The 25,844-nt window shown below is 37.3% G+C and overlaps 1 protein-coding gene across 3 annotated transcripts in view; it reads right to left on the bottom strand.

Moving 5' to 3' along the window:
• mthfd1b (methylenetetrahydrofolate dehydrogenase (NADP+ dependent) 1b) overlaps positions 1–25,149 on the bottom strand; it is a 58,126-nt gene extending 32,977 nt beyond the window's left edge. For all 3 annotated transcript variants that reach the window (XM_079833901.1, XM_079833903.1, XM_079833902.1), the window contains exons 1-3: positions 24,971–25,149; positions 10,875–10,959; positions 2,796–2,855 (exon numbers count right to left, since the gene is read on the bottom strand). In XM_079833901.1, the coding sequence (XP_079690027.1) occupies positions 2,796–2,855; positions 10,875–10,959; positions 24,971–25,008 (183 nt within the window). In that variant the 5' untranslated portion in view covers positions 25,009–25,149. The remainder of the gene's footprint in view (positions 1–2,795; positions 2,856–10,874; positions 10,960–24,970) is intronic.
• Between the last annotated feature and the right edge of the window lie 695 nt (positions 25,150–25,844).

Here is a 25,844-nt window from a genome sequence, read left to right as displayed (position 1 = left end):
GGTTATAATTAGGGCTGCCCAATATATCGAAATATTGCAAATGTACATATCGCAATATGCATATCGCAAGGGTACGCAATATCTGAATGATTTTAATAAGCTACTTCAACATTGTGAAAAGTGTACATTTTAGGTTGACGCATATAGCAGAGAATAGACTGGGCACACGACTGTTACTTATGTGAATTGCTTGACATTAAAAAGAGTTATTAAACGCAATAACTTGCAAAAAACAACTCCTTGCAGTCTCGTGCTGTCTGCTGTCTGACACACAGACCGAAACGTTGCACAAGCCGTTCTTTTTCGTGTCTTGTTTCACACTCAAACTGTCAAATACACACACAGTTATGTCAAAATGGCTGTCTTGATGAGTATTCATGTAAACACAGTCGGTTATGCTTTAAGTGAAAGATATCAGTTGGGGAAAGAAATAGATTTTACACACTTAAAGCGATATCGTATCACATATCGAATATCGCATTATTTAACAAAGATATCGCATTTTTCTTCAATATCGCACAGCCCTAATTATAATGAAAGAAATTGTGAGCGTGCTGCTCGTGTTGAACAAAACCTTGTGTTTTCAGCAGTGTGCAGTGGATTCTGAGTAACACCTGCGATAGGCCATTGCGCTAGAGCCAAAATTTGGGGTTACATCTGTTGCACAATCAGCCCATGTATGTCGTTTCTCAGCCAACATAGAGGGTGTGTTAAAGTTAACATTCAGGCTTTATACTAGTGGCAATGAACTAACGTAATCCAAATTTTTAATAGTTTTTACCATACTAATGTTTTTTTTAATGGACCATTGAACTTTGCACATATTAGTATTGTTGAGTCATTTGACTAACATTTGGGTTCGAACCCGGTTCGTTGGTACTAATGTTTAATGGTATTAATTAGGGGTGCAACAGATCGCAGTTGATCCGTGATCCATATGGATCACGACCCACGGTTCGGCACGCACGTGACCCGCGGATTTATTGCGCATTTTTTTTAACTTGTGGATTGATCTGAATTGTTTAGCAATCGCAGACTAGAAGACAGTTTCTCTGCCATTATTGCTTTTAAAGTGATCTCGTTCCTTTAAACTCAATGCTGAGTTTCAGAGAAACACGTGTTCACGTGAACAGGGCATGTTAATCAGTCAGCATTGGCTAGCGGAGAAGTTGAAGAACTTGAAATGCCTCCCGCATCATTCAAATCGCATGTATGGGAGCATTTTGGCTTCCCCGTAAAATATAATGTTGACGGAAGAAGGGTGGTAGACAAAACTGTAACAGTAGGCTATGTAGGCACTGTGGCACGAGAAAGCCGTATGAAAGTGGAGCATACATCGAGCATGGCACCTGCTGACGCCCATTTTGCACATACTCCGTTTTCAGTGCGTATGCGGTGCGTATTTTTTTCCGTACCCATGTTAACGGATTACAGCTTTCACACTGCACGCGGCTTCGGTCCGTCAGTGCGTTCTAGGAGCGCGTAGCCATACAGCTGTGCTGATCGTTTCCGCACAGTCTATTTTTTTATGTGCTGGCGCTGAATTAAAGTGACAGCACATCCGCATTAAAACAAACATGTATCGATGCGAAAATCGAGTAATTCCACCACAGATGCATATAATGTAAAGTCTACTATGTTTCAAAGTCAACACATGGCTTTTTGCCTCGAGTAAAGTAAGGAAAACGTCCTTTAAGTAAACAAGGAGAAATAAAGGAGAGAACCTGTCCTTTCTTGGAGGTGGAAAAACAAAGTTCTTTATGACCTGCAGGATTTCTTGTAAAAAAGATTTAAAAACGAAAGAAAAGACGAGAGTCGGTTTTTGTCTATTGTAAGTTTTAATTTAAAATGTTTGTTATTTTAACATATAGTCTATATAGCCTGTTTTGCAACTTGCATGAGCAACGTAATATCTAAAGTAGGTACTATCTATATAAATATAAAGTAAAGAATTCAATAAAACATTGTTTAAGTGTAGTGCGTTTAAACATGATATCTATAAAATAGTGTATAGATTACAAAGAGAATTGCAATGCTGACAAGTGTGAGAGGTCTACTCTCTCCCCTGAGAATGTTGACATCGTAATCTTAAAAAAAATTCTCATTATAAGCTCTGGCCCATTTTCACGTCTCAGGTTGTTTTTTTACATGTTACACTTTAACAACTGAGTAAAATTTGATTTATTCAGATGGTTATTTATTTATTTTATTTTTGTTAAAACCACATAGGTTATTTTTGTTAACACCAAAAGTTCCTTCTTAACCTATAAACCATATAGGTTATGTTAACACCAAAAGTTTTCATGTAATAAATGGAAAGCAAATAAAAATTGTCTCCAACCCACTTTTATTCTTATCCGAAAAATGATCCGATCCGTGACTCATGATCCGTAGTTTGATCCAAACCGTGAGTTTTGTGATCCGTTACACCACTAGTATTAATGCATTAAAGTTAATGATATTGCTCCCCTTTAAATGGGTGCTCGACTATGGCGACAGTGCTAATCAGTAGAAGAAGTTCGCTTGTGGGCGTCCTTAGAGTAGGGCTCCACTATAGCTGAGTCTCATGCAAAGTCTCTGGTTGACCTATGCTTGGAGATAGGGGTTTGACCCTTTCTCCAAGTGATACACCAAGGACTACGGTTTCAGCTAAAAATCTTCTTTATATTTTTACTGAAGAAAACAAGACACCTACATCTTGGCCTGAAGGTGAGTAAATTAACAACACATTTAAATTTTTGTGTGAACTATCCATTTAAGCACAGGCACCTATCACTGTGTTGATGTGGCCTTACCTCAGCAGCAGCTTTCAGCTTCATGCTGATGTATAAGTTTGAGTCCTCTCTGTCTCCCACCTATAACAGACAAAAAAATCAACATTCAAACAAGTAGACCAAAAATAACTTGCATTCATTTTGTCAATTTCTTGGTTCTAAACACACTTGATTCAGGTCATCAGCTTGTTGAACTGAACAGAGTATCAAATATATACAAATTCCAAACTGCATTTTTGCATTCTTTCAGGGCACTTCGGATAGGGAACACCTCTCGAAGGGGCGTTCCAAACGAAAATGAACATCTGAATCCATTTTACCAGTGCTTAATTTGTAAATTCTGAGGTCCTGGAACAATGGGGATTGACGTGTCCAGCAAGTTATTGGGGTAGGGAAAGGTAACGGAACATATGTGCATATCTTAGTCAGGTTTTTATTTTGATATAAGAAATCCTGAATGTTAACGTACATGCGAATATACTCTCCGAATTAACATAGATGTAATGTGCTGAATGCAGTTTTGCCTTCAAATCAGTGTTAAGATGATGGTAGCAGTTTATTCACATACTGATGTGTTGTGACCATTTGTACATGTAAAACACCATGGCATTATGCATTAAGCCCAAAAAAAGTCCCTGACCAATACAGCCCTTGACATTCGAATGGAATTCAGAAGTTTGAACACTAGTCATAATCATTTTGCATGCAGGGCCGCGGGCAGAACATTTATTTAATAGAAAAATAGTTAAGGTGTATGGTCACATTTGACCATCAATGAGTATGAGTGACCAATTAGTAAGCAATACCTGAGGGCTAAATACAAGAGAAACATTATAAATGTTAACAATGTTGCATCTCCATCACTTTCCATAATAAAATGATACTGTAAATATGGTTGACGTAATAATCAAAGCACACTATGCTGTACTGTTTACCAAAAATTGCTGCATAATTGCTACAGTGAAGCTGTTTGACAGCGCTGGTTTGTGTGGAAGATTTGTATTGAGAGCTCCGTGAACCACGTGACCGTGCGTGACCATTTGTGCTTTTTTCAGTTGCTCATAAACACATTAATGGCAAAGTGCAATTACACTGTATTCAGCACAAACTGGGCTACCATAATATCTGATCAACATTTATGTACATTCTTGTATTTTTGAGAGAATAATGGGTAACACTTAACAATAAGGTTAACATTAGTTAATGCATTAGTTAACATGAACTAAGCAAGAACACCACATCTGTTCAGCATTAGTTAATCTTTATTAACGTTAGTTCATAAAAATCCAGCTGTTCATGTTGGTTCACAGTGCATTAACTAATGTTAACAAGATTTTAATCATGCATTAGTAAATGTTGAAATTAACATTAGCAAAGATAAATAAATGGTTTATAAGTGCAGTCCATTATTAGTTCATGTTAACTAATGTAGTTAACTAATCATGAACCTTATTGTAAAGTGTTACTGAATAATGTTTATGCGTGGTTTTTGAAAAAACAAAATTTTAAATGAAGGCCTCTAAACACATAATAGATATGTGTCCAGAGAGTTTTTGCTTCAAACTGATGTGAGAATCATTGTGCCTACTCATTCACATAACACAATATATTGATTTACATTTTGTAAGACAATTTTTCTTTACAAAGGCCATATGCGAGGAGGCGTGAACGCCCATGAATAATAAAGTGTCACACCTGAGAGAACAAAAGACCCTCATAATGAGCTGCATAATGAATTAGCTTCGGGTATGTGACTGAGCAACAGGACAAAGGAAATATAATTATATATTTTAATGATCAAAAGATTTGACTACACTGCAAAAAAAACGCTCTTCTTATTAAGTATTTTTCTTTCTTTCTCTTTAAGAAAAATTCTTAAACCAAGATTCATTTAATAGATAATTAATTTTCTTGGGGGGGGGGGGGGGGGGGGGGGGGTTACTACTTATAAATTACTTCAACTACTTATAAATTAACTGCCAATGAGGTAAGAAAAATAATCGTATTTCTGTTTGGGACAGAAACGAGAAACAAGATTTTAATCAGAAACAAGATTATTTTTCTTACCCCATTGGCAGATAATTTAGCTTGTTAGCAAAAACTTGCTTCGATTTTTATTTTATTTTCAACAAAACACGAAAAAAAATCTTAAATCAAGATACATTTACTAGATAAGTAAAATGACATAAGATTTTTTTATATTTAGACTGGAAACAAGACAAAAATACTAAGAGCAGCATGTTTTGCAGTGTACTATTAATTTTTTTTTTATAAAGAAGTCTCATGTTAAAAAAAAACGTCATTTTGTGAAACTGAACCCAATTCAGTATTCAGTAAATACAAATAACGGAATAATTGGTAATGATGAATGTTATAAGTAAAATATTTGGGATTTTAAACAACATAATGCAATGCAATTATGATTTCAAAGAATATAGGGTGAATTCAGGTTGATTGGGACACTTTTACCCAGTCATTTCAATGGCAAAATTGTTCTGAATCACTTGATTTTGTAAACTATCTGATAAACACAATACTCAAATATAATTTCGAGCTTCAGTTCATTTATGAGACATGCGTGCAATGCATGATCGCCAGCGCTAAGGCTATTGTCTGCTTTATTTGCTTCTTATTCAATAAGAAGCAAATATATAAAAAAAACATTGATTAAAATTAAGATACAATTTATACAAAACTAAATTCACTTTAAAGAAAGGCTTTCTTGAAGTGGTCAAAATCATTTCTGACAAATTCCATGTCTTCTGATATATTGTGCATCAAATGATGCGTCCTTTATTATTTGTGCTGTTCACTTTTCACAATCAACATATATTAAATTTAAAAAAAAAGTGTCATGCAATGAAAGAAGTCAGACCCGGTGTTTGTAATTGACATTACTAAACAGCTGAATGCATTAAATGTCAGCTTTCAAGGAAAAGACGCATTGGTGAGTTAGCTGTATTCTCACATCAAGGTGTTTGTAATATACTTTATTATGTGGCACTTCTCAGCTTGATCAAATGGGAATAGTAATCTGCTTTAATATTGGTCAATTTACAGTGGGGAGAAGAAGTATTTGATACACTGCCGATGTTGCAGGTTAGCCCACTTACAAAGCATGTAGTTTGTAATTTGTATCATAGGTACTCTTCAACTGTGAGTGACGGAATCTAAAACAAAAATCCAGAAAATCACATTGTATGATTTCTAAGTAATTAATTAGCATTTTAACGCATGACATAAGTATTTGATACATCAGAAAAGCAGAACTTAATATTTGGTACAGAAACCTGTGTTTGCATTTACAGAGATCATACGTTTCCTGTAGTTCTTGACCAGGTTTGCACACACTGCAGCAGGGATTTTGGCCCACTCCTCCAACAGACCTTCTCCAGATCCTTCAGGTTTCGGGGCTGTCGCTGGGCAATACGGACTTTCAGCTCCCTCCTAAGATTTTCTATTGGGTTCAGGTCTGGAGACTGGCTAGGCCACTCCAGGACCTTGAGATGCTTCTTACGGAGCCGCTCCTTTGTTGCCCTGGCTGTGTGTTTCGGGTCGTAGTCATGCTGGAAGACCAAGCCATGACCCATCTTCAATGCTCTTACTGAGGGAAGGAGGTTGTTGGCCAAGATCTCACGATACATGGCCCCATCTATAGTATCCTCCCCTCAATACGGTGCAGTCGTCCTGTCCCCTTTGCAGAAAAGCATCACCAAAGAATGATGTTTCCACCTCCATGCTTCACGGCTGGGATGGTGTTCTTGGGGTTGTACTCATCATCCTTCTTCTTCCTCAAAACACGGCGAGTGGAGTTTAGACCAAAAAGCTCTATTTTTGTCTCATCAGACCACATGACCTTCTCCTATTCCTCCTCTGGATCATCCAGATGGTCATCGGCAAACTTCAGACAGGCCTGGACATGCGCTGGCTTGAGCAGGGGGACCTTGCGTGCGCTGCAGGATTTTAATCCATGACAGCGTAGTGTGTACGGCTGTGCTCAGAATATCGATACAATGATACATCGTCATGAACTCCTGACGATGCACGTATCGATACAGCAGCTGCCGTATCGATACTGTGTGCTTTTGAATGTAATCAACGCGACGCGAGCAGCAGTGTAAGACGTTCAAAATGGAGAAGAGGTTTTCAGTTAATGAATGAACAGAACATTGCAGTGTGCCTCACATCCATTAAATGATGATGATCGCCAGCTGCGTGCCGTCGGCCTCGTGTCTCACGGAGGAGTGGCGGGAGTATAAAGGAGGAGCGACGACAGTGAAGGATGAGAGAGGACCAGGCCTGGATTATGATTTGTATTTTGTTTACGTTTTGGTTATGTGTGTGTGCGGCAGTCGTCCGTGAGGGGCTGCCGCTTTTACTTTCATTTTGTGTTCATTTACTTTATAAAAGCTGTTAAATGTTCGCCGGTTCCCGCCTCCTTCCCACACGAACAAACATTACTACAACTGGTTATTCAATAAACAGATATTACTGTGACTAAACTCTGCTCAAAAGAAATTTAATTCCAAATTGATCCATATCGTGATACAGATCGTGACTTCAGTATCGTGATGCGTATCGTATCGTGACATTGTTGGTGATACACAGCCCTAGTAGTGTGTTACTAATGGTTTTCTTTGAGACTGTGGTCCCAGCTCTCTTTAGGTCATTGACCAGGTCCTGCCGTGTAGTTCTGGGCTGACCCCTCACCTTCATAGTGATCATTGATGCCCCACGAGGTGAGATCTTGCATGGTGCCCCAGACCGAGGGAGATTGACCGTCATCTTGAACTTCTTCCATTTTCTAATAATTGCTCCAACAGTTGTTGCCTTCTCACCAAGCTGCTTGCCTATTGTCCTGTAGCCCATCCCAGCCTTGTGCAGGTCTACAATTTTATCCCTGATGTCCTTACACAGCTCTCTGGTCTTGGCCATTGTGGAGAGGTTGGAGTCTGTTTGATGGAGTGAGTGTGTGGAAAGGTGTCTTTTATACAGGTAACAAGTTCAAACAGGTGCAGTTAATACAGGTAATGAGTGGAGAACAGGAGGGCTTCTTAAAGAAAACAGGTCTGTGAGAGCCGGAATTCTTACTGGTTGGTAGGTGATCAAATACTTATGTCATGCAATAAAATGCTAATTAATTATTTAAAAATCACACAATGTGATTTTATAGATTTGTGTTTTAGATTCCGTCTCTCACAGTTGAAGTGTACCTATGATAATAATTACAGACCTCTACATGCTTTGTAAGTAGGAAAACCTGCAAAATCGGAAGTGTATCAAATACTTGTTCTCCCCACTGTATACATTAAACAAAGTTATCCATAGGTCCGACAAACTTTGACTGTGACCTAACAATAAAGAATACCAAAGTTAAATTATAGTAGCCTGTTATTATAATGTGCATGATTAGCATGACTATGATTGTTATGAGATTGGGTTAGAATTTCATAAAAAAATATTCATTTGTGATCTAAAGATGAACGAAAGTCTTATGAGTTTGGAACGACATGAGGGTGAGTAATTAATGACAGAATTAAAATTGGGTGAACTAACCCTTTAATACATTTATTTTCATTAAAATCACCGGCCAATAAAGTGGCAAAGCTCAACTGCCAATAGGCAAACCTACTTTTTATTCGGAGATTTCTAAGATCATACATTTGGGGGAAAAAACTAACACACGTAATTAAAAATAAAACAGCAAAACCACTCTTTTCAAAGGAAAGTTTGTCCCATTCATTTATTCATTGCTAATAAAATAAAAACTATCATCATTTTCCCCTGCTGTCAATAATTTTATCCCTTAAAAATCATCTTTGATAATCAAAATGATTTCAAGTTTTCTCTTCTGCGAAAATGTCTTAATGCCTTAACCCTCTGGGCTCTGAGGGGTTTTCTAGGCTCTGCAGGCGTTTAACATGCCCTGACATTTGTGCTCATTTCAGAAACTTGTCAGCACTGTATTCAGCACAATTCAAATTAAAGGTAGGGTAGGTAGGATTTGGTTAAAAAACTTTTTTTTCCAAATTTGTTTAAACTTTCTTTATATATCAATACATAATTAAAATGCAAGTACTCAGAAAAAGAAAGTATAAAAATTGAGTGTCTGTAGACCTCTCACGACTGTTTTAAAGACAGCTCATTATTTCCTTTCACTCCACCTTCTCCCTCTTCTGGGCTCTTTCCAAAGCCACGCCCCCAAAACACATGAACGCGCTACGCCGACCGCGATCAGCTGAAAGACGCATTATTTACCTGAGACGAGCGAAGAAGAAGTGCATGTAGTGACAACATGTCAGAATCACATGTAATAAAAAATCTAACTTTATCATTATGAATATAAACAAACAAGATGTCTTTTAGTACTCACTATCAAGCTAGAATAACGATACTGGTAAAGTTTAAAATACACACACAACACAGTGTCTACGACACACACAGATGCAAGATAAAAACATCAACATAAACATTGGTAGAGTATATAAAAACAAACCAAGGGCCGAAAAAAACGTGCAGGTAAAGTTCCCGGTGAACATGGTAAAAGAGTTTAGACAGAGGGTAGTAGCTAAAGCTAACTTAGTTCTAAAAAAAGTTCCTGGATGCGGTGTACTAGCTTTTACACATGCATTTTGTTATCTAAAGTTACATTTTGCGAAATTCAACACGACAGCGATCAACTTGAGCTAAGCATATTGAGTATTTATCATCTCTACTAATGGTTCACTAAGTGTATAACATTGTAACTTTATGCTAAGTAATGTTATGTTAGCTATATTAGGCAGCTACATGTGCTAGTGAGACACGCTTCATGAAAACATAAACCAAAAAAATGTATAATCAAAATGAAAGATTACCTGTCCAGCAGAAATACAGCCTCTTGAACTCAAATCAAACGGGTGCACCAGGGTTGCCAGGTTTTCACAACAAAATCCGCCCAATTGCTACTCAAAACTAGTAAAAATCGCGTTTGGGGGGTAAAATATGTGTCTTTTTGGTAGGGCTGCCTGCTAAAATTCGCAAATCCCGGGGCAAAATATCACATAATTGGGGTCGCTTCAACCCGCGGACATGAAAAACAGCCCGCGGCAACAGTGTTTGAAGCAGCCCGACTTGGCAACACTGGGGTGCGCGCATGTGGGCAGATCCTGTAGCAAAAGCGGTGGTAGCCATGGTAGCGAGAGAGAGTGACAGTCGCCCAAGCCAATCACTTGTTTCGGCCCGAACGAAAATAATGAGCGGTGTTTATTGCAGATTAAAAAGTCTAGAGTCACTCAATTTTTATACTCTCTTTTTCAGAGTACTTCAATTTGAATTATGTATTGACATATAAAGTTTAAACAAATTTGGACAAAAGTGTTTTAGGCTGCGTTCACACTGCAGGCTGAAACGACCCAATTCCGATTTTTTTTCCCATATGCGACCTGTATCTGATCTTTTCATGACAGTCTGAACGACACAGATCCGATCTTTTCAAATGCGACCCAGGCCACTTGGGTATGTGGTCCAAATCCGATACATATCCGATCTTTTGAAATGCGTCTTCAGTCTGAACTGCCAGGTCACATGTATCCGACCCGCACGTCGTTGATACACAACAAATGTCATCATTGTACGTTGAAGTAGGCGGGAATGAGAAGATAAACAACTATGTACCGACGTTGCTACCACTGCTCCACAAAACGCCATGGCCAAAAACCTTGCTCTCCTCCTCTTTTTTAATTTTCTTCTTAACATGAGAAGGTTGTAATGGTGCTGGCTCTGTTGCGAAAATAACTTTAATAAAGCTAAACGAACTCCAATGCTGACACCCATATTTGGCTACTCCCGTAAACAACAAGTGACGTCGTTGACCGTTGAGTACTCTTCTGCGCATGCGGGTCACTTCTGGGTCATTTCACGTTCACACAGGAGATCACAAAAGGTCGCATTTAATTGGAAATGTGAACGGCCTTTCAAAAAAATCGCATTTTTTCAAAAAATCGTGTGAACGCAGCCTTAGATCATTCTTACCTACCCTACCTTTAAGTCACTGAAATAAGGCCATAAAACACATATTGTGACATTCAACATTTAAACAGGTAACTTGATACCACTAACCTGTAACACCACAAGGCCTGGTTTGAAATTGGGATGAGTCATCCTCATGCTTTCCACCTCTTTCTTCAGCCTTTCTCTGACCTGACTGGAGAAAAATAAGGATTCAAAATGAGTTATGCAAGCCAATGTGCAACAAAGCAAGCTACACAGTAGTCATGTGCCGGTATCAAATTTTCATGTTGCGATTAATTGCTGAAGCTTTTATCACGGTATATGGTATTATCACGATATTGAAATAAGTTGCAAAAAAAGTGTTGTCATACTATAACAGGTTAAATCACTTTCTTATAACAAAAGAACCAAACATTTAAATACAATAAAGCAATACACAAAAATGTATAAAGTAAACAAATATTTAAAACAGATTAAAGTGCAAAAGAATTATAAAGAACAATAGGTATGCTGAAATGTACATTTAACTAAGATTAATACATGCTTTAGAAGTATTTTTCATTGTCAGTTTGTTAATGAAGGCACTAATGTTAAATACTGGAGCCTTGTAAAGTGTGTGATTGAACAACAGTCAGAACATATTCAAACAATATCTAGGGCATGTAATTTAGTCCAGATTAAAGGGGTCATAGAATGGTACATGCACTTTTACAAGTTGATTATACGGAAATGTGTGTTGGCAGTGCCTGTACACAACCATCCTATAATGATAAAAAATACATCCAGTGTTTTTTTTTAATCTCCTTATATATTTTCCCCTGTCTCAAATCGAGCCGTCTGATCGTGTGACGTTACACGGTGTACACCCCTCCTAAGATTGTTGATTGACAGCAGCGTTTCAACACAGACCCGCCCTGAGCGAGCTGTCATCAGTCCGCCGTTGTTGATACTCTGGAGCAGAATGGCGTCTAAGCGATTGTGGTGTTGTGTTGTTGGGTGTAATAACGAACACAGCAGTCATTTTGATGTTCCTAAATCCGAACCGCGGAAGACCCAGTGGCTGCAGTGCTGAGTTTTGTTTTAGAAGGGAGTATTCCCCCCGATCAACGTCAATGTTTGCGCAATCATTTCTCAGCAGACTGCTTTATAAACGAGCGTCAGTATAAAGCAGGTTTTGCTAATAAGCTGCTCTTGAAAAAAGGATCGTGTTCCTGCTGCACCTCAGGAAGATCGAAGATGTGAGTGTAACGTTTTATTAACCTTTATATTAATCTTTGCAAATCGCTTGCACGCTTCACGATGAATGAGGCTAAAGTTTACAGGGTAAGTTACATTACGGCATGCTTTCTGTGTATGACGTTCTCAATATAATTCATAATCTCACGTTTATAATGAACAACGCGTTATGTTTGTTATTACAAACTGTGTACTCGGGTGATAAAGTTAACGTGGTAACACTACACTAAGCTTACTTTTGTACATGGTTTATAACGGTGTCTGTTACTGATTAAGAAGTAATGTAAAAAAAAAAAATCTTATAACATAACATCAGTCTGTCAATGAACTAACACATCAGTAAACACATAGCAACTACACTACTCTGCCAGTACAAAGATAGATCAAAGTGACATAACGTTAACCAACCATTCAGAAACGTTCGTCATCTGTTCCTGGTCCGACTCCGGTTCAAAATGATAAGGTTGCTCAGATGTGTCTTCAGAGACTCCCGTTGCCATTATTTCTCAAAAATATACCCTCAAATGTTGTTAAGGCAACACTCCACGTGTGTTGTGTTGTTGTGTCGGGTCGAACCGAACGCCCCACAGAGCAGAGGGGGCGGGGTGAGCAAAGCTCATTATCATTTAAAGTCACATACACTGAAATGACTTGCTGAAAACTGAGCTGGTTTTGACCAGGTAAATTGAGTGTTTTCTTACAATACTAATGATAATTTTTAATTAAAGTATATTACAAACTTTTCATTTAGACACTAAAGAATCATGTTAACTTGTACAAAAATGTCATTCTATGACCCCTTTAAAATATAAAATGCAAGTTTGAAAATTAATAGCCTTAAGTCTTTAAGTATTATGTATTAGGTTATGTAATTACTGGGGAAACGGCTGCATTTCTGCTGTTCCGTCAGCGCCCTCTGCTGTCGAAGAATGTGTCTCCTCATTCCGCCATGTGCTCGGCTCATGCACGGTCTATTTACATCAGTGCGCGTTCCTCTTTGACATGTTTTTCATTTTAAACGGTTGATGGGTAAAGTATTCTTAAAATTCATTCTAAAAATCTGAATAATTCGTAATAAATAATTATTCACGGTATTTTGAAGTGCCCACGATAACAATATTGTGCATGTTCATTATTGCGGTATATCGTATTACCGTTTACCGGCACGTCTACTACACAGTCCCACAGACACACACGTTCAGATTCAAAAGGTCTAGCTGCTCTCTCTCCAAAGCCTTTAAATCATACATTTTATGTTAGTTAAGAATAGTAGATCTTATCTTCAGTATTACTGAGAAGTCTATTTAAGTCTAATTCCTTTGAAGTGTTGGTGCTTAAAGGGTTAGTTCACCCAAAAATGAAATTTCTTCCATAAATGACTCACCCCAATGTTGTTCCACACCCGTAAGACCTCCGTTCATCCTCGGAACACAGTTTAAGATATTTTAGATTTAGTCCGAGGGCTTTCAGTCCTTTGAATGTAAGTGTAGGCACACAGTTAGACTCTTTTGAACTAAGACTTTTTTAAGCATTGTCTTCTCTTCTGGTTTAGTTTGAATCCGCGTTCACGCGCCACAGTGACGCTGCTGACGTAAGACGCTGTGACGTGTTATCTGGTGCGATAGCAGATACCAGATAACACGTCACAGCGTCTTACGTCAGCAGCGTCACTGTGGCACGTGAACGCGGATTCAAACTAAACCGGAAGAGAAGACAATGCTTAATAAAGTCTTAGTTTTTGTTATTTTTGGACCAAAATGTATTGTTGACGCTTCAAAAGAGTCTAACTAACCAAATTATGTCATATATGGACTACTTTGATGATGTTTTCATTACCTTTCTGGACGTGGACAGCAAAGTGTGCTTACACTTACATTCAAAGGACTGAAAGCCCTTGGACTAAATCTAAAATATCTTAAAGGTCCCATTCCGCATGATCCCATTGTTCAAACTTTAGTTAGTGTGTAATGTTGCTGTTAGAGCATAAATAATACCTGTAAAATTATAAAGCTCAAAGTTCAATGCCAAGCGAGATATTTTATTTAACAGAAGTTCCCTTTCAAAGCCTACAGCGAACGGCTGGCTTGGACTACATCCTGGTACTTCCTTCTTTAATTACGTCAGTAGAGCAGTAGAACAGACTAACCTCCGCCCACAAAGAAACGCGAAAAAGGGGGCGCGGTCTTGTTGCTGTCCCACGTGGAGAAGCGGACGGTCGCGTGGAGAAAAGGAACTGTTGCGTTGAGTGTGTTTATCGCCATGTCGTCGAGACGCTGTTATTTTCATCCAGGAGTCAAATCACCTTTGTTTGGCTTTCCCAGGGACGCTGTAGAGATTATTGAACGCATACATCTCTACGTTAAGAGGCGTGACCTTTCCAACATGCGCTAAGCTGCTGTCGAATCACAACACAGGAACTGCTGGCACGTGCGCTAAGCTGTGGTCGAATTACAACACGGTAAGCGCTGGCACAATCAGAACTCGTTACGTATTTCTGAAGGAGGGACTTTATAGAACAGGGAAATCACCAGCCGTTTTTAGGACAGTGGAAACAGCGGTACACAGATAAGTAAATTGTGTGAAAAATACTGTGTTTTTTTTTCACGCGAAACATGAACACATGTTATATTGCACACTGTAAACACAATCAAAGCTTCAAAAAAACACGAAGAACGGGACCTTTAAACTGTGTTCCGAGGATGAACGGAGGTCTTACGGGTGTGGAACAACATTGGGGTAAGTCATTAATGGAATAAATTTCATTTTTGGGTGAACTAACCCTTTAATGTAACATTATATAGTGTAAATAATAAATCCTGTATGATTTATCTCCTACCACTAAAGATTGCTTTAGAAATAATCTTTCTGATCAATTTAATCTCCTCAGCATCCCAGATAGCTTAGAAGAACTCAATGTTGTAACAAACTATTGACTCTCTCTTTCCCAGCATTTTAGACACAGTTGACATCAAGACACATGACATCTGTCAGAGCTCAAAAGAAAAAGATAAAGTTGATGAAATCATTTAAATCGATCAAGCACGAGATGAACGTTATAAGAAGTGATGCGTCAATACAGAAACGATTTGCATCAAGTACAAGAAACGAAATTAAAATAATACATTAATGACTACAATAGATTTTACCATTTACATCAGTTTTAGACCAAACAAGACACGGCAGACACGGATAAAATACACTTTAGTCAGAGTTTAGACCAGTTACAATATCTGCGCAACATACACATGAAAAAAACGCAAATAAATAATTTTAAACAAAATATTTTTAAAAACGTCTTAAGAGACTCAATGACTCTAGTCTGTTGTTTAAACACATAGCCAGAAAAAAAAACACTTAGCACAGCACGTCAACACACGACAGATTTGCTAATAAACAAACCGGCAACACAATATTAATAGATAAGATTCTTTATTCTGGCCATGAAAAATACCCTTTTCTTAGAATTAATAAATAATCAATGCTGAGTGTTCGCTGGACAAACTGATTAATTGAATGTAATATTAATTTAGCTACATCAAGTTATCAATTTTAAATCCGATTAACTGACCCAATTATTCATAATTAATAATTTCCCTTTTGAGCTAATTCGCTACAACATTAAAGGGTTAGTTCACACAAAAATGAAAATTCTGTCATTAATTACTTACCCTCATGTCGTTCGACACCCGTAAGACCTCCGTTCATCTTCGCAACAGAAATGAAGATATTTTAGTTTAAATCTGATGGCTCTGAAAGGCCTCCATTGACACAATGGCACTTTACACTCTCAAGACCCTTAAAAGGTACTAAAGACGTCGACAAGGCATCATGAAGCTTCGAAGCGTTATGAATCAGCGAGTCGAATCAGCGGTTTGAATCGCCAAATTTCAGCAGTTTGACACGCGATCCGAATCATGATTCGGCTCACTGATTCATAACGCTTCAAAGCTTCATGATGCCTTGTTTTGAAATCGTCATCACTATGCAAGTCGTTATTTAGGGTTTTTTTGCGCACAAAAACTAATCTCGGCGATTCATAAAGTTATTGTAGAACCACTGTAGTGAGAAGGACTTTGTAACGACGTCTTTAGTACCTTTTAAGGGTCTTGAGAGTGTAAAGTGCCATTGTACCAATGGAGGCCTTTCAGAGCCATCAGATTTCAACTAAAATATCTTCATTTCTGTTCCGAAGATGAACGGAGGTCTTACGGGTGTCGAACGACATGAGGGTAAGTAATTAATGACAGAATTTTCATTTTTGGGTGAACTAACCCTTTAAGCCTTGTCATATGCTTACCCTTCAGACAAGTAAATCGGTCATTCACTTGCCAGAGTAAAAAAAAGTTACTTGTCTGGAAAGAAAATAATTGTAATTGTGTAAATGTAATTTATTCTGAAGCGTAATATGCTCTATCAGATTTAACTCACTTAATTCTGCATATTTGTGATAATTGATTTCCAGGGAATCTTTTTAACCTTTATAAAGGGCAATTTTGTCCCAGACTTATTAAATGTGTCTTTCATGTCAAAATCTTAAATTGTATCAATAAATTCAATGAAAATAGTAAGACACTATAGGACTGTTACCAATAATATGAAATAAATGACTATCAGTATCAACAACAAAAAACATCTTCACTGCAGAAGAAGAGGAATTTAGATGCATTTACACAGGCTGTTTAGTGAAGCTCGGAGGTGGGAGGTGGCATGAATGCATTTACACTGAACATTACAGCTGCATAAATAATGTTATGAAATTAATGTTTTAAACATTTCAGGGTTCCCACTCTTTCATGAACACCAGATTCAAGGACTTTCAAGGACTTTTTAAAGCACCTTTTATTTTAAATCAAGCACAATAAATACGATAAAGGTGGGTGTGTTACTGCCAATATATCAAATACCTACTGTACCCGTGTCTATCATTAATGCAGTAGCGCTAAGGCGTATACTGACGACTAAAATACAATTTCTAATGAAGAAAAATTTCCAATTTTACAAAATCCAATGAGGAAAGAGGCTGGTGTACAAGATGCAGTTTGCAGCTCTTATTCCTGCTTTTAACATTTATTTCACACTAGTTTTAGTTTTCTTTTTTTATAAATCATTACTTAATTAAAACATAAAAATATAGAGATAAAATTGTATACTTGAATTTTCCAATTAAATGAAAAGATATGGACAAGTTAATAGTTAGGCATTAAAAATATGCAAAATTATTTATTAAATCACCTGTACATGTACCTTTTTAAAAATCAATTTGAAGGCTTTTAAGACCTGCACATATATTGAACATATATAATCGCTGTCGTTATAACGGCCCATTTAAAATATTTACGTGCTTTTCTTCTTTTTATTTTTTGAGCGGTGATGAAATATTGCTCTTGTAAATACTTGCCAGCATTTCAGAGATGAAAGTCTAGATATTTAAAATGCATCCAAATTACAGCAAAGTGCAACCGTACGGTGGCCTGCATTGGCCAAAAAGGATATAAACAGTGAATTTTGAAGTGATCTCATCTTGAAAACTCAGAGATGTGGATTCGGACAGCAATTAAATTACCACACGTCCTTGGTGTTTGTCTAAAAACAGGAGGTAATTCGGCCGGGGATTTTTACACGGGTGGTGGGAGAAAAACACTGACATTCTGGATTCGGGCGGCAATAAAATCACTGACTAGCCCCTGTCAATGATGAAAATACCTTACGACCCCACGAGAAACAATTACCATCTGAATAGGGCTTTTGACAGTAGATGGCGCGGAACAGCAGAAATATATTGAAATAGCTTCCTCCCATAACGCTGTTTTGTTCTGGCTTTGGTTGCGCATGAAGGCCAATTTTTGTAATAGCACCATGCTACTCTAACAAAATGCAGTTCATGCTTAATTCAAGCACTTTCAAGGACCTTTGTTTGTTTTCAAGTACTTTCCAGGCCTTGAATCCATGTGTCTGAAATTCAAGAACTTTCAAGTAGCGTGGGAACCCTGATATTTTTTGAATATACAAATATGAAATGTTGGGGGGAATCAATGATACTTTTAAATATGAAACTAAATCACTTGCACCTACTGACAGTCTAAATGAGTCACAGTAATTCATTCAATCAAATGGGTGATTAATTCAAGAATGATGGGTCATTGAATCATTGACTCGATACATTATAAATCACTGATTACATGAATAATAATAAAATATAATAAACATATAACATTGATGGTGAGCCCTGACCCACAAGCCTTTGCAAACATTCCAATTCATGAAAATAAAAACCTAATTGAGCTCATCAAATTGTATACATTACAAAAAAATATTTAGAAGATGTAGGCATTGTTTTATTGTACATGCATCACATAAGGCTAAATGTTTACATACATGTCATTTGAACATTAACGGACATCAGAGAACCTACAACTTTTTATTTGTTATTAGGGGCCAAGCACCTGCCTGATCGATTGCTCCTGATCGATTGCTCCTGTCTGCCTCCTGCCTTGTTTGTAGCTCTGTACAGTCTTGCTTTTAAATCTCTATTTTGATATATTTTCTTTGTTCTACTGCTAAATATAACTTACTCATCACCACCATACATTGTTTAAATATTGCCTATCATGTTAAATTTGACATCGCTAGCTTTTAATCTAAATCACCATCACACGTTAGCATTTCCCTAGCCTGTTAGCTTGTCATCTCTGCACCCGGGTCTCCTGTTTTCTGAGTTCATTAAACAACCGTGGTGAGTTGGATTAGTAAATAGTGTCCAGCAAACAACTGTGGTAAGTTGGATTAATCAACAAACACGGTAAGTCAGGGGTGTTCAAAGTCCGGCCCACGGGCCAAATGCGGCCCGGGGATGAATTTCAAACGGCCCGCAGCGCGTCTATTAAAATGTATTACATGTGGCCCGCCACGGATCATTTACAAATCATGCAGTTTCACGATGTCACCGCAAGGTGGCAGTACTACACTTTAGGCCAGGGAAACAGCGCCCAAAGCGGAACGATACAGCGCTGCTTGTGCTCTGCGCAACAATGTTTCTGTTTGGAATCTTTAAGGATGATTAAAGATTCCAAATCCATTGGGAGATAATTTAGTTTGTTTCAAGCAAAAACTCAATTCATTTCCCCCCAGGAATCAAGAAAAAATATGTAATTTTCCTTAGTAAAAGCATCTTGATTTAAAAAAATTTAGATATTTGGACTGGAAAAAAGACAGAAATACCAAGTCAGAAAAGCATGTTTTGTAGTGTGGTTATACCTGTGGTGATCTAAATAGAGCACTTATTAAATTTAAATAAGAATAGAGTTCTAACTCCGTAATAATATTAAAATTTCAACCATTAAAACTTTTTGGTTGATGAAAGTTTTACAGATATTGTTAAATATCTATACATTTCCTGTGTCCAATCTCAAGCTACTCTACTGTCAGCTCAAGCTTTTGTCAAATATGTCATGTTTCAAAGAAACAAAACATGTCATAAATATAATATATATATATAATAGAAAAGGGACCGGCCCCCGGGTATGTCGACAATATAAAATCCGGCCCCCTTTAAAAACAGTTTGGACACCCCTGCGGTAAGTCATGTCATCTCCTGTCATTGTCACTTGCACTGCATGCTGCATGTTTAGTATAGGCTTCTCTGTTGGCGAACAGGGCTTCACATGTGATAAATGTAAGGAGATAGTTAGGCTGACAGAGAAGATTTCAGAATTAGAAACACGCATCCATACTTTATCTGAGAGTAGTGAGGATGTAACAGCTTTAGACACTGATTTGGATGCGAATAGCTTAGTGAACTCTGTATATTCTTTGGTTCTGGCTGCAGGGCCCCCGCAGCAGGGAAACTGGGTGACAGTGAGACGACAGTCGCGGATCTAAAAAACGCTTTTCTAAAAAACGCTTTTCTGTTCCGGTTAGAACATCAAACAGGTTCTCCCATCTCAGTGAAGCACCCACTGAGTATCCTGTTGAAAGTGCCCTAGTCATTGGCGATTCTATTACACGGAACGTGAAAATAGAGACAAGTGCTGGCTAAAGCTAATCGTAAATTCTCTACGATTATAATTCACGGCGGCACTAATGATGTTCGACTTCGCCAGTCGAAGATCACCAAAATTAACATTAAAGAGGTGTGTGAACTCGCTAGTACGATGTCAGAGGCTGTTTATTGTTCTGGACCGCTCCCTGTTAAAAGGAGTGATGAAATAGTTAGCAGACTATCATCACTCAATGGCTGGTTGTCTAAGTGGTGTCCGCAAAATAACATAGGGGTGGTTCCGCTCTTCTCTCTAGTAATTTGGCACAGTCTTAGAGCTAAACCTTGACTCACTAGGGCCCAGGTCAGGAAGCAGACAAACTGGCTAAACCGACCGTCTGCTAGCTGTCTCACGTCACCGGAGTCAGATAAATCCCAGCACATAGAGACTCTTTCACCTAGATATTATCATATAGAGACTGTGTCTGTTCCCCGAATTAGTAAATGCAAAAAAACATCAAAACCATTCAACAGTAAAAATTAAAATGATGTCCAACAAATAAACAACAGATATAATACAGATGAACAATTGATAAAGCTTGAGTTGCTGAATATTCGATCCCTTTCCCCAAAAGCGCTTACTGTTAATGATATCATTACAGATAATAATCTAGAGGTGCTGTGTTTGACAGAAACCTGGCTAAAACCTGACGACTACATTACTTTAAATGAGTCCACTCCCCAAGATCATTGTTATAAACACGAGCCGTGTCTGAAAGGTAGAGGGGGAGGGGTTGCTGTAATTTATAATAATATCTTCAGTATTACTCAGAAGTCTAGTTTCAAATATAATTCCTTTGAAGTTTTGGTGCTTAATGTAACATTATGTAGTGTACATGATATCAGGATTTTTGGAGCCAATCACGATCGTCGATCACAGGAAGCAGTATCTGCCCATACGATCACCGATACTGATCTATTTGAAGCCTTCTTTTTATCATGTAGAATTATTTATAGGGAATTTTACAGACATTTATTCAGGGCCTGAATTTTATTTCTGACAATGGGGGAATCCCCCCTTTGGTGACTCTTGTCATATAAATGTATATAATTATCTCACCTAAATATTTGATCATGCAGTGCATTTTTGTTTTTAAAGACAAATTTTCAGGTAGGTCTAACATTAGTATTGAGGTAAGAAATACTAAAGACATTTAATAAGGAATCTAATGTAAATTAATATTGGTCTTCCCTGAATAAATTAAATTAGTCCTTACACTTAAGGTTGCATAAGTTAGTCCTTCAAGAGCAGTGAGTGTCATAATGGTTAACAACACAAGACAAAGAGAAACTCAGAGACAGCAGTTTATTCGACTGCTGTCACTTCAAGAGCGAACACGGATACGGTTACATGCAGTTGCACAAATGTTCACTCGCAAGTCACGACGGGGTTTACGTGCATACTCGTCAAGACAGTAATTTAGTACATACATTTGTGTGTATTTGACCATTTCAGCGCAATTTGTACTCGCAAGCTTTTTGTGAGATGGCCTGTGTGTGTGTGTGTGTGTGTGTGTGCGGAGCGGTTTGAACACTGGCAAGACTTAAAAATAAATGCAAAACATAAACTTTAGTGACGATACGACACTGCCTCGATTGTGCAAGTGGCAAATCCTGTGTAAACTGTGCAGCTCGATTTTAGTGCAGATGCGATGTAGCCACACTTTAGACCTCTTTGGCATTGTAAAACGACGCGGTAGAACACATGAGAAAAAACAACAACACTTGTGTTGTGTGACTGCGAGTAACTTCAGAAATCCTTCCCGTCACGTGGTGTTGGACAGTCATTTGCCGGTGCTTTAGGTCCTTACATGCAAGTATGCTACAGGCTCACACAGACACAGCCGCTTGGCTTTTGGAACCGAAATTTGGCCCCTAAAGATAAATCGTTTTTCGTTCGATACCATAAAAGTATCGCCGTTCGGTGCCAAGCCATATCAAAGATCAAATGTCAAAATATTGATAGTAAGAGGTAGTTAAATCCAATCCAAGTCAGGTGTCAGTAATTTTTTATGTGTTTTTTCATATAAATGTCTATAACTCCAAAACGAAATGAGATTTTTCACCAAAATTCACACACATCTATGGGCTCACTCCAAGGACACATAAAAAAAATGGTAGGATTGTGCCTCTTGGTGGCACTATAATTAAACTAAACTATGACATTGGCTCTATGCAAATCAATGTATTAATGTGGGGTTTCAACATTTTTGCTTAAAATTGTCTCCAAATGTCTTTACTCATTTTTGCAGTTGGTCTGCTGCTAGCTTCCCTGTTTACTTCTGTTGCGCTTGGCCCCTGTATTGCTGCTTGCAGCTATATTTATTAGTATTACTGTTGACTTAATTTTATAATTGACCTAATTTATAATCTCAGTAATTCTAGGGGTAAAAGTAATTGAAGTGTGTTTGAAAGATAAAAGCCAAAAATAATGAATGTTTTTGTCAATAGTTAATTATGTAATGTAATGAAAACTTCTTAAAGGGACAGTTCATTCACTCAACATTTAGTCAATACTTACCCTCAAGTTGTTCTGAACATGTATAAGTTTCTTTCTTCTGTTGAACAAGATTTTTTTTTTTTTTTTTAAAGAATGTTGGTAATCAAACATTTGATGGCAGCTATTGACTTCCATAGTAAGAAAAAATAAAATAATGGTTACCAACATTCTTCAATTTATTTTGTGTTCAACAGAAGAAAGAAACTCATACAGGTTTGGAACAACTTGAGGGTGAGTAAGTGATGACAATTTTACTATCCCTTTTAAAAGTTAAATGATTTCTGTCGATCCAGTGATGAAATGCAGTGCGAGTCGGTTTTCAGTGATAGACACATGACTAGTGGCAGGTCTGTCTGTGCAATTCCACAATCCTGGAAGACATTCTGAACAAATATAAGCAGTAGGCTTTTAAGAAAGGACATTATTAAAGATAAAGTAGTAGGGAGAATCAATGAATTATGAATGATTTACTGCCATTCTGAGAACAACATGTAATCAATAAAAAAGTAATTAGTCTGATTACAAGCATTTTAATAAAACAGTAGCACATTATCTTCATAAAACTGAAGACAATGAGAAACTTGCGTGGTTTTATTTAACATTTGACTGTATAATTTTTTATTTCTGAATATTTATCTCAGCTTTTAGACATCAGACTGCATGGAAAGACATTTTATAAGCCTGTTATATTGCTGGTGTGCCTAGTACTTTAAAAAGCTATATTTTACCATTTTATAAGGCTAATTTCTTGTCTTTTGTTGTTATTTTATTAGTTTGTCCTCCATAATTGCTTGATGACTTTAAACAATAAGAAGTTATTAATTGCTTAATGCCATTGCTTTGATTTAATATTTATAATCAACTTTGTAGACTATATACATTTATATAAAATAAGTAAAAGCAATAACCTTTATTTGCATTTATTTATAAGTCTGTTGTTATTTTGTAAGAAATCCTTATTAGGCACATGGCACCAGATGTGAGCCTTCATGCCCATATCTTATAGGCCTACCGTTACCATATATGATATGAGTGGAGGGCGTTGGGGTCGCACATCAATGTTTTTCAGGTGGCCCAGGATTCCATAGCTACAGCCCTGATTGCATTAATTATTTTTGCCTAATGCCCATGTGACTTATCCCAATCTACTTTTCACACAGTGTTCTTTTAGGCCAGAGGAGAACAGTTCTCCTGACTGAGCCTGGCTTCTCCCAGTTTTTTTTTTAGTTTTTTTATTTCTGTGCCCTAATGGAGTGGGGGTTCCTTGTCGCCTTTGGCTTGCTTAGATTTCATTATTCACATCCACCAATGTACAGAACATATGATGAACTCGCATACAGTATGCATGCTAATAGCCAAGCTCTTCCAGTGCACAGATTTATTGCTGGTTCTTTGGTATGCGGCCTCATTCATTCGTTCAGGTGAAGTGCCTAAAATATCTCCATTTCAATGATTTCAACTATCAATATACTGCATATGTTGTGCAACATTGTGAACATGAACTCAGTTCCTTCAGCACCACAAAAATGCACATGCGCACTTTGGAATAAATGTGATTTAAGTGTTTACATGCCAGTTTTTGTGATTAAAATCTGCATACACCACGTTATAAAATGATTATGGTTGTTACAAGTATTAGCTTAATCAGAAGTATTGTGTTTACATGAGGTAAAGTATAAACTATAGTAAAATCACAATATTGCTCAAATTATATTATAAGCTTATCATTGTTAATCAGAGTAAGGCAAGGAGACCATTTTGAACAGTTTATATACTTGCTCAATATTTAATTTTTTTGCTAAATTGAAACGCTCACTTTTCAGTTTGGGAAATATATTTTTATTTCAATTTTTTAAACTTATTGTGTTAAAATGATTGTTTAAATTAGAATACATCTTCAAACAAGAGTAAAAATTACTAATGTAAATTACAAGGAACCTCTGCGAGTAGGTTAAAAAGACTGAATCTATTACATAATCATGTTACCTAAATTAGCCATACGAGTAAATAAGAAACATTTTAAAAGGTATAAAAACGTTCATGTGTGCACTGCAAGTTAACTAAATGGCTGATCATTCTTTCAGGAGTAATAAGGGTCAGTTGGAGATCATGTGATGTCTGGTCTCATTGAACATATTACATATATAAACAGTATATGAGAGTGTGTCCTGGTTTACATAATACTCTTTCAGACTTTAACATAATCGATAAATGCGATCAAAAACCTACAGTGCATTTCACAATAGTTCAGAGTTCAATTCGTGTCACAAATGTTCCCTTAAAACAACTACAAATCTGAGCGGTGTAAAAAAAAAAAACACCACCACCAACAACAAATAACAGGAAATCTCTAAATATTATTGCTTTCTAATTCAGTGTGAACATAAAACATAAAAATGTAACATGAAAAATGTTAAAAAGAAAATAGCTTACGCTGAGATCGATTTCCCGCAGATGATTTGGGCTGGCATCGTAAGATTTTAAGTTGGTTTTTTTTAAAGTGGGATAAAGTTGTGTGTACCGCCGTTAACCAAGAGCACGTGTTAAACTCTTCTTCTTCTACTGCGGTGTTGGTTGAGCTCTGTGCCTGTGTCTGTCTGACGTTACGGAATAAATCCGCCCCTAAATTCGTGAATATAATCAAGTGCGTACATTTACGTCAATGATGTAGGTGTAGCTGTCTGCACCAATCAACTCTTTTTATTTTTTATATTATTTTATTTTTGGCTGCTGAAATAAGAGTGGAACTTACTTAGCTTATTTGTTTATTTATTTATCATTTACCATTTACCTATCAACAAACAGACAGTAATGTTGTTCAGACAGGCTAAAAAGGTGGGAGAAGGCTAATATATAGAAGAAAAATATAATCCGATGTAATATAAAAGGTCAATAGAAAGATTCTGTGTTTTCAAGTACCTAGGATTATGTTTTGATAGCCATTAAAGACATAAAAAATAAGAGGATCATTAACACCTAGGGGGGCAGATAGACATTTGATCTACCAAGTGATGATAAGATCAGATTTTGATTATGTCGGTTTCGAAATGCTTTGTTGAAAATGATAAGAGAGAATAAAACCAAGCACTTTTGTCTAGGTCGGAGCAGTTAAATCCACACACACACACACACACACACACACACACACACACACACACACGCACGCACGCACGCACGCACGCACGCACGCACGCACGCACGCACACACACACACACACACACACACAATGCCTTGGAGTTTGCTCAGAAATTGTCCTTGTCATATTGAATAAGTTTGAGCTATGATAGGAATCATATTGCATCAGAT

Source organism: Gobio gobio (genome assembly GCF_949357685.1).
Source record: "Gobio gobio genome assembly, chromosome: 13".
NCBI lineage: Eukaryota > Metazoa > Chordata > Actinopteri > Cypriniformes > Gobionidae > Gobio > Gobio gobio.
Note: the sequence above shows the minus strand (reverse complement) of the source record. Positions and strands in the feature narration are given on the sequence as shown.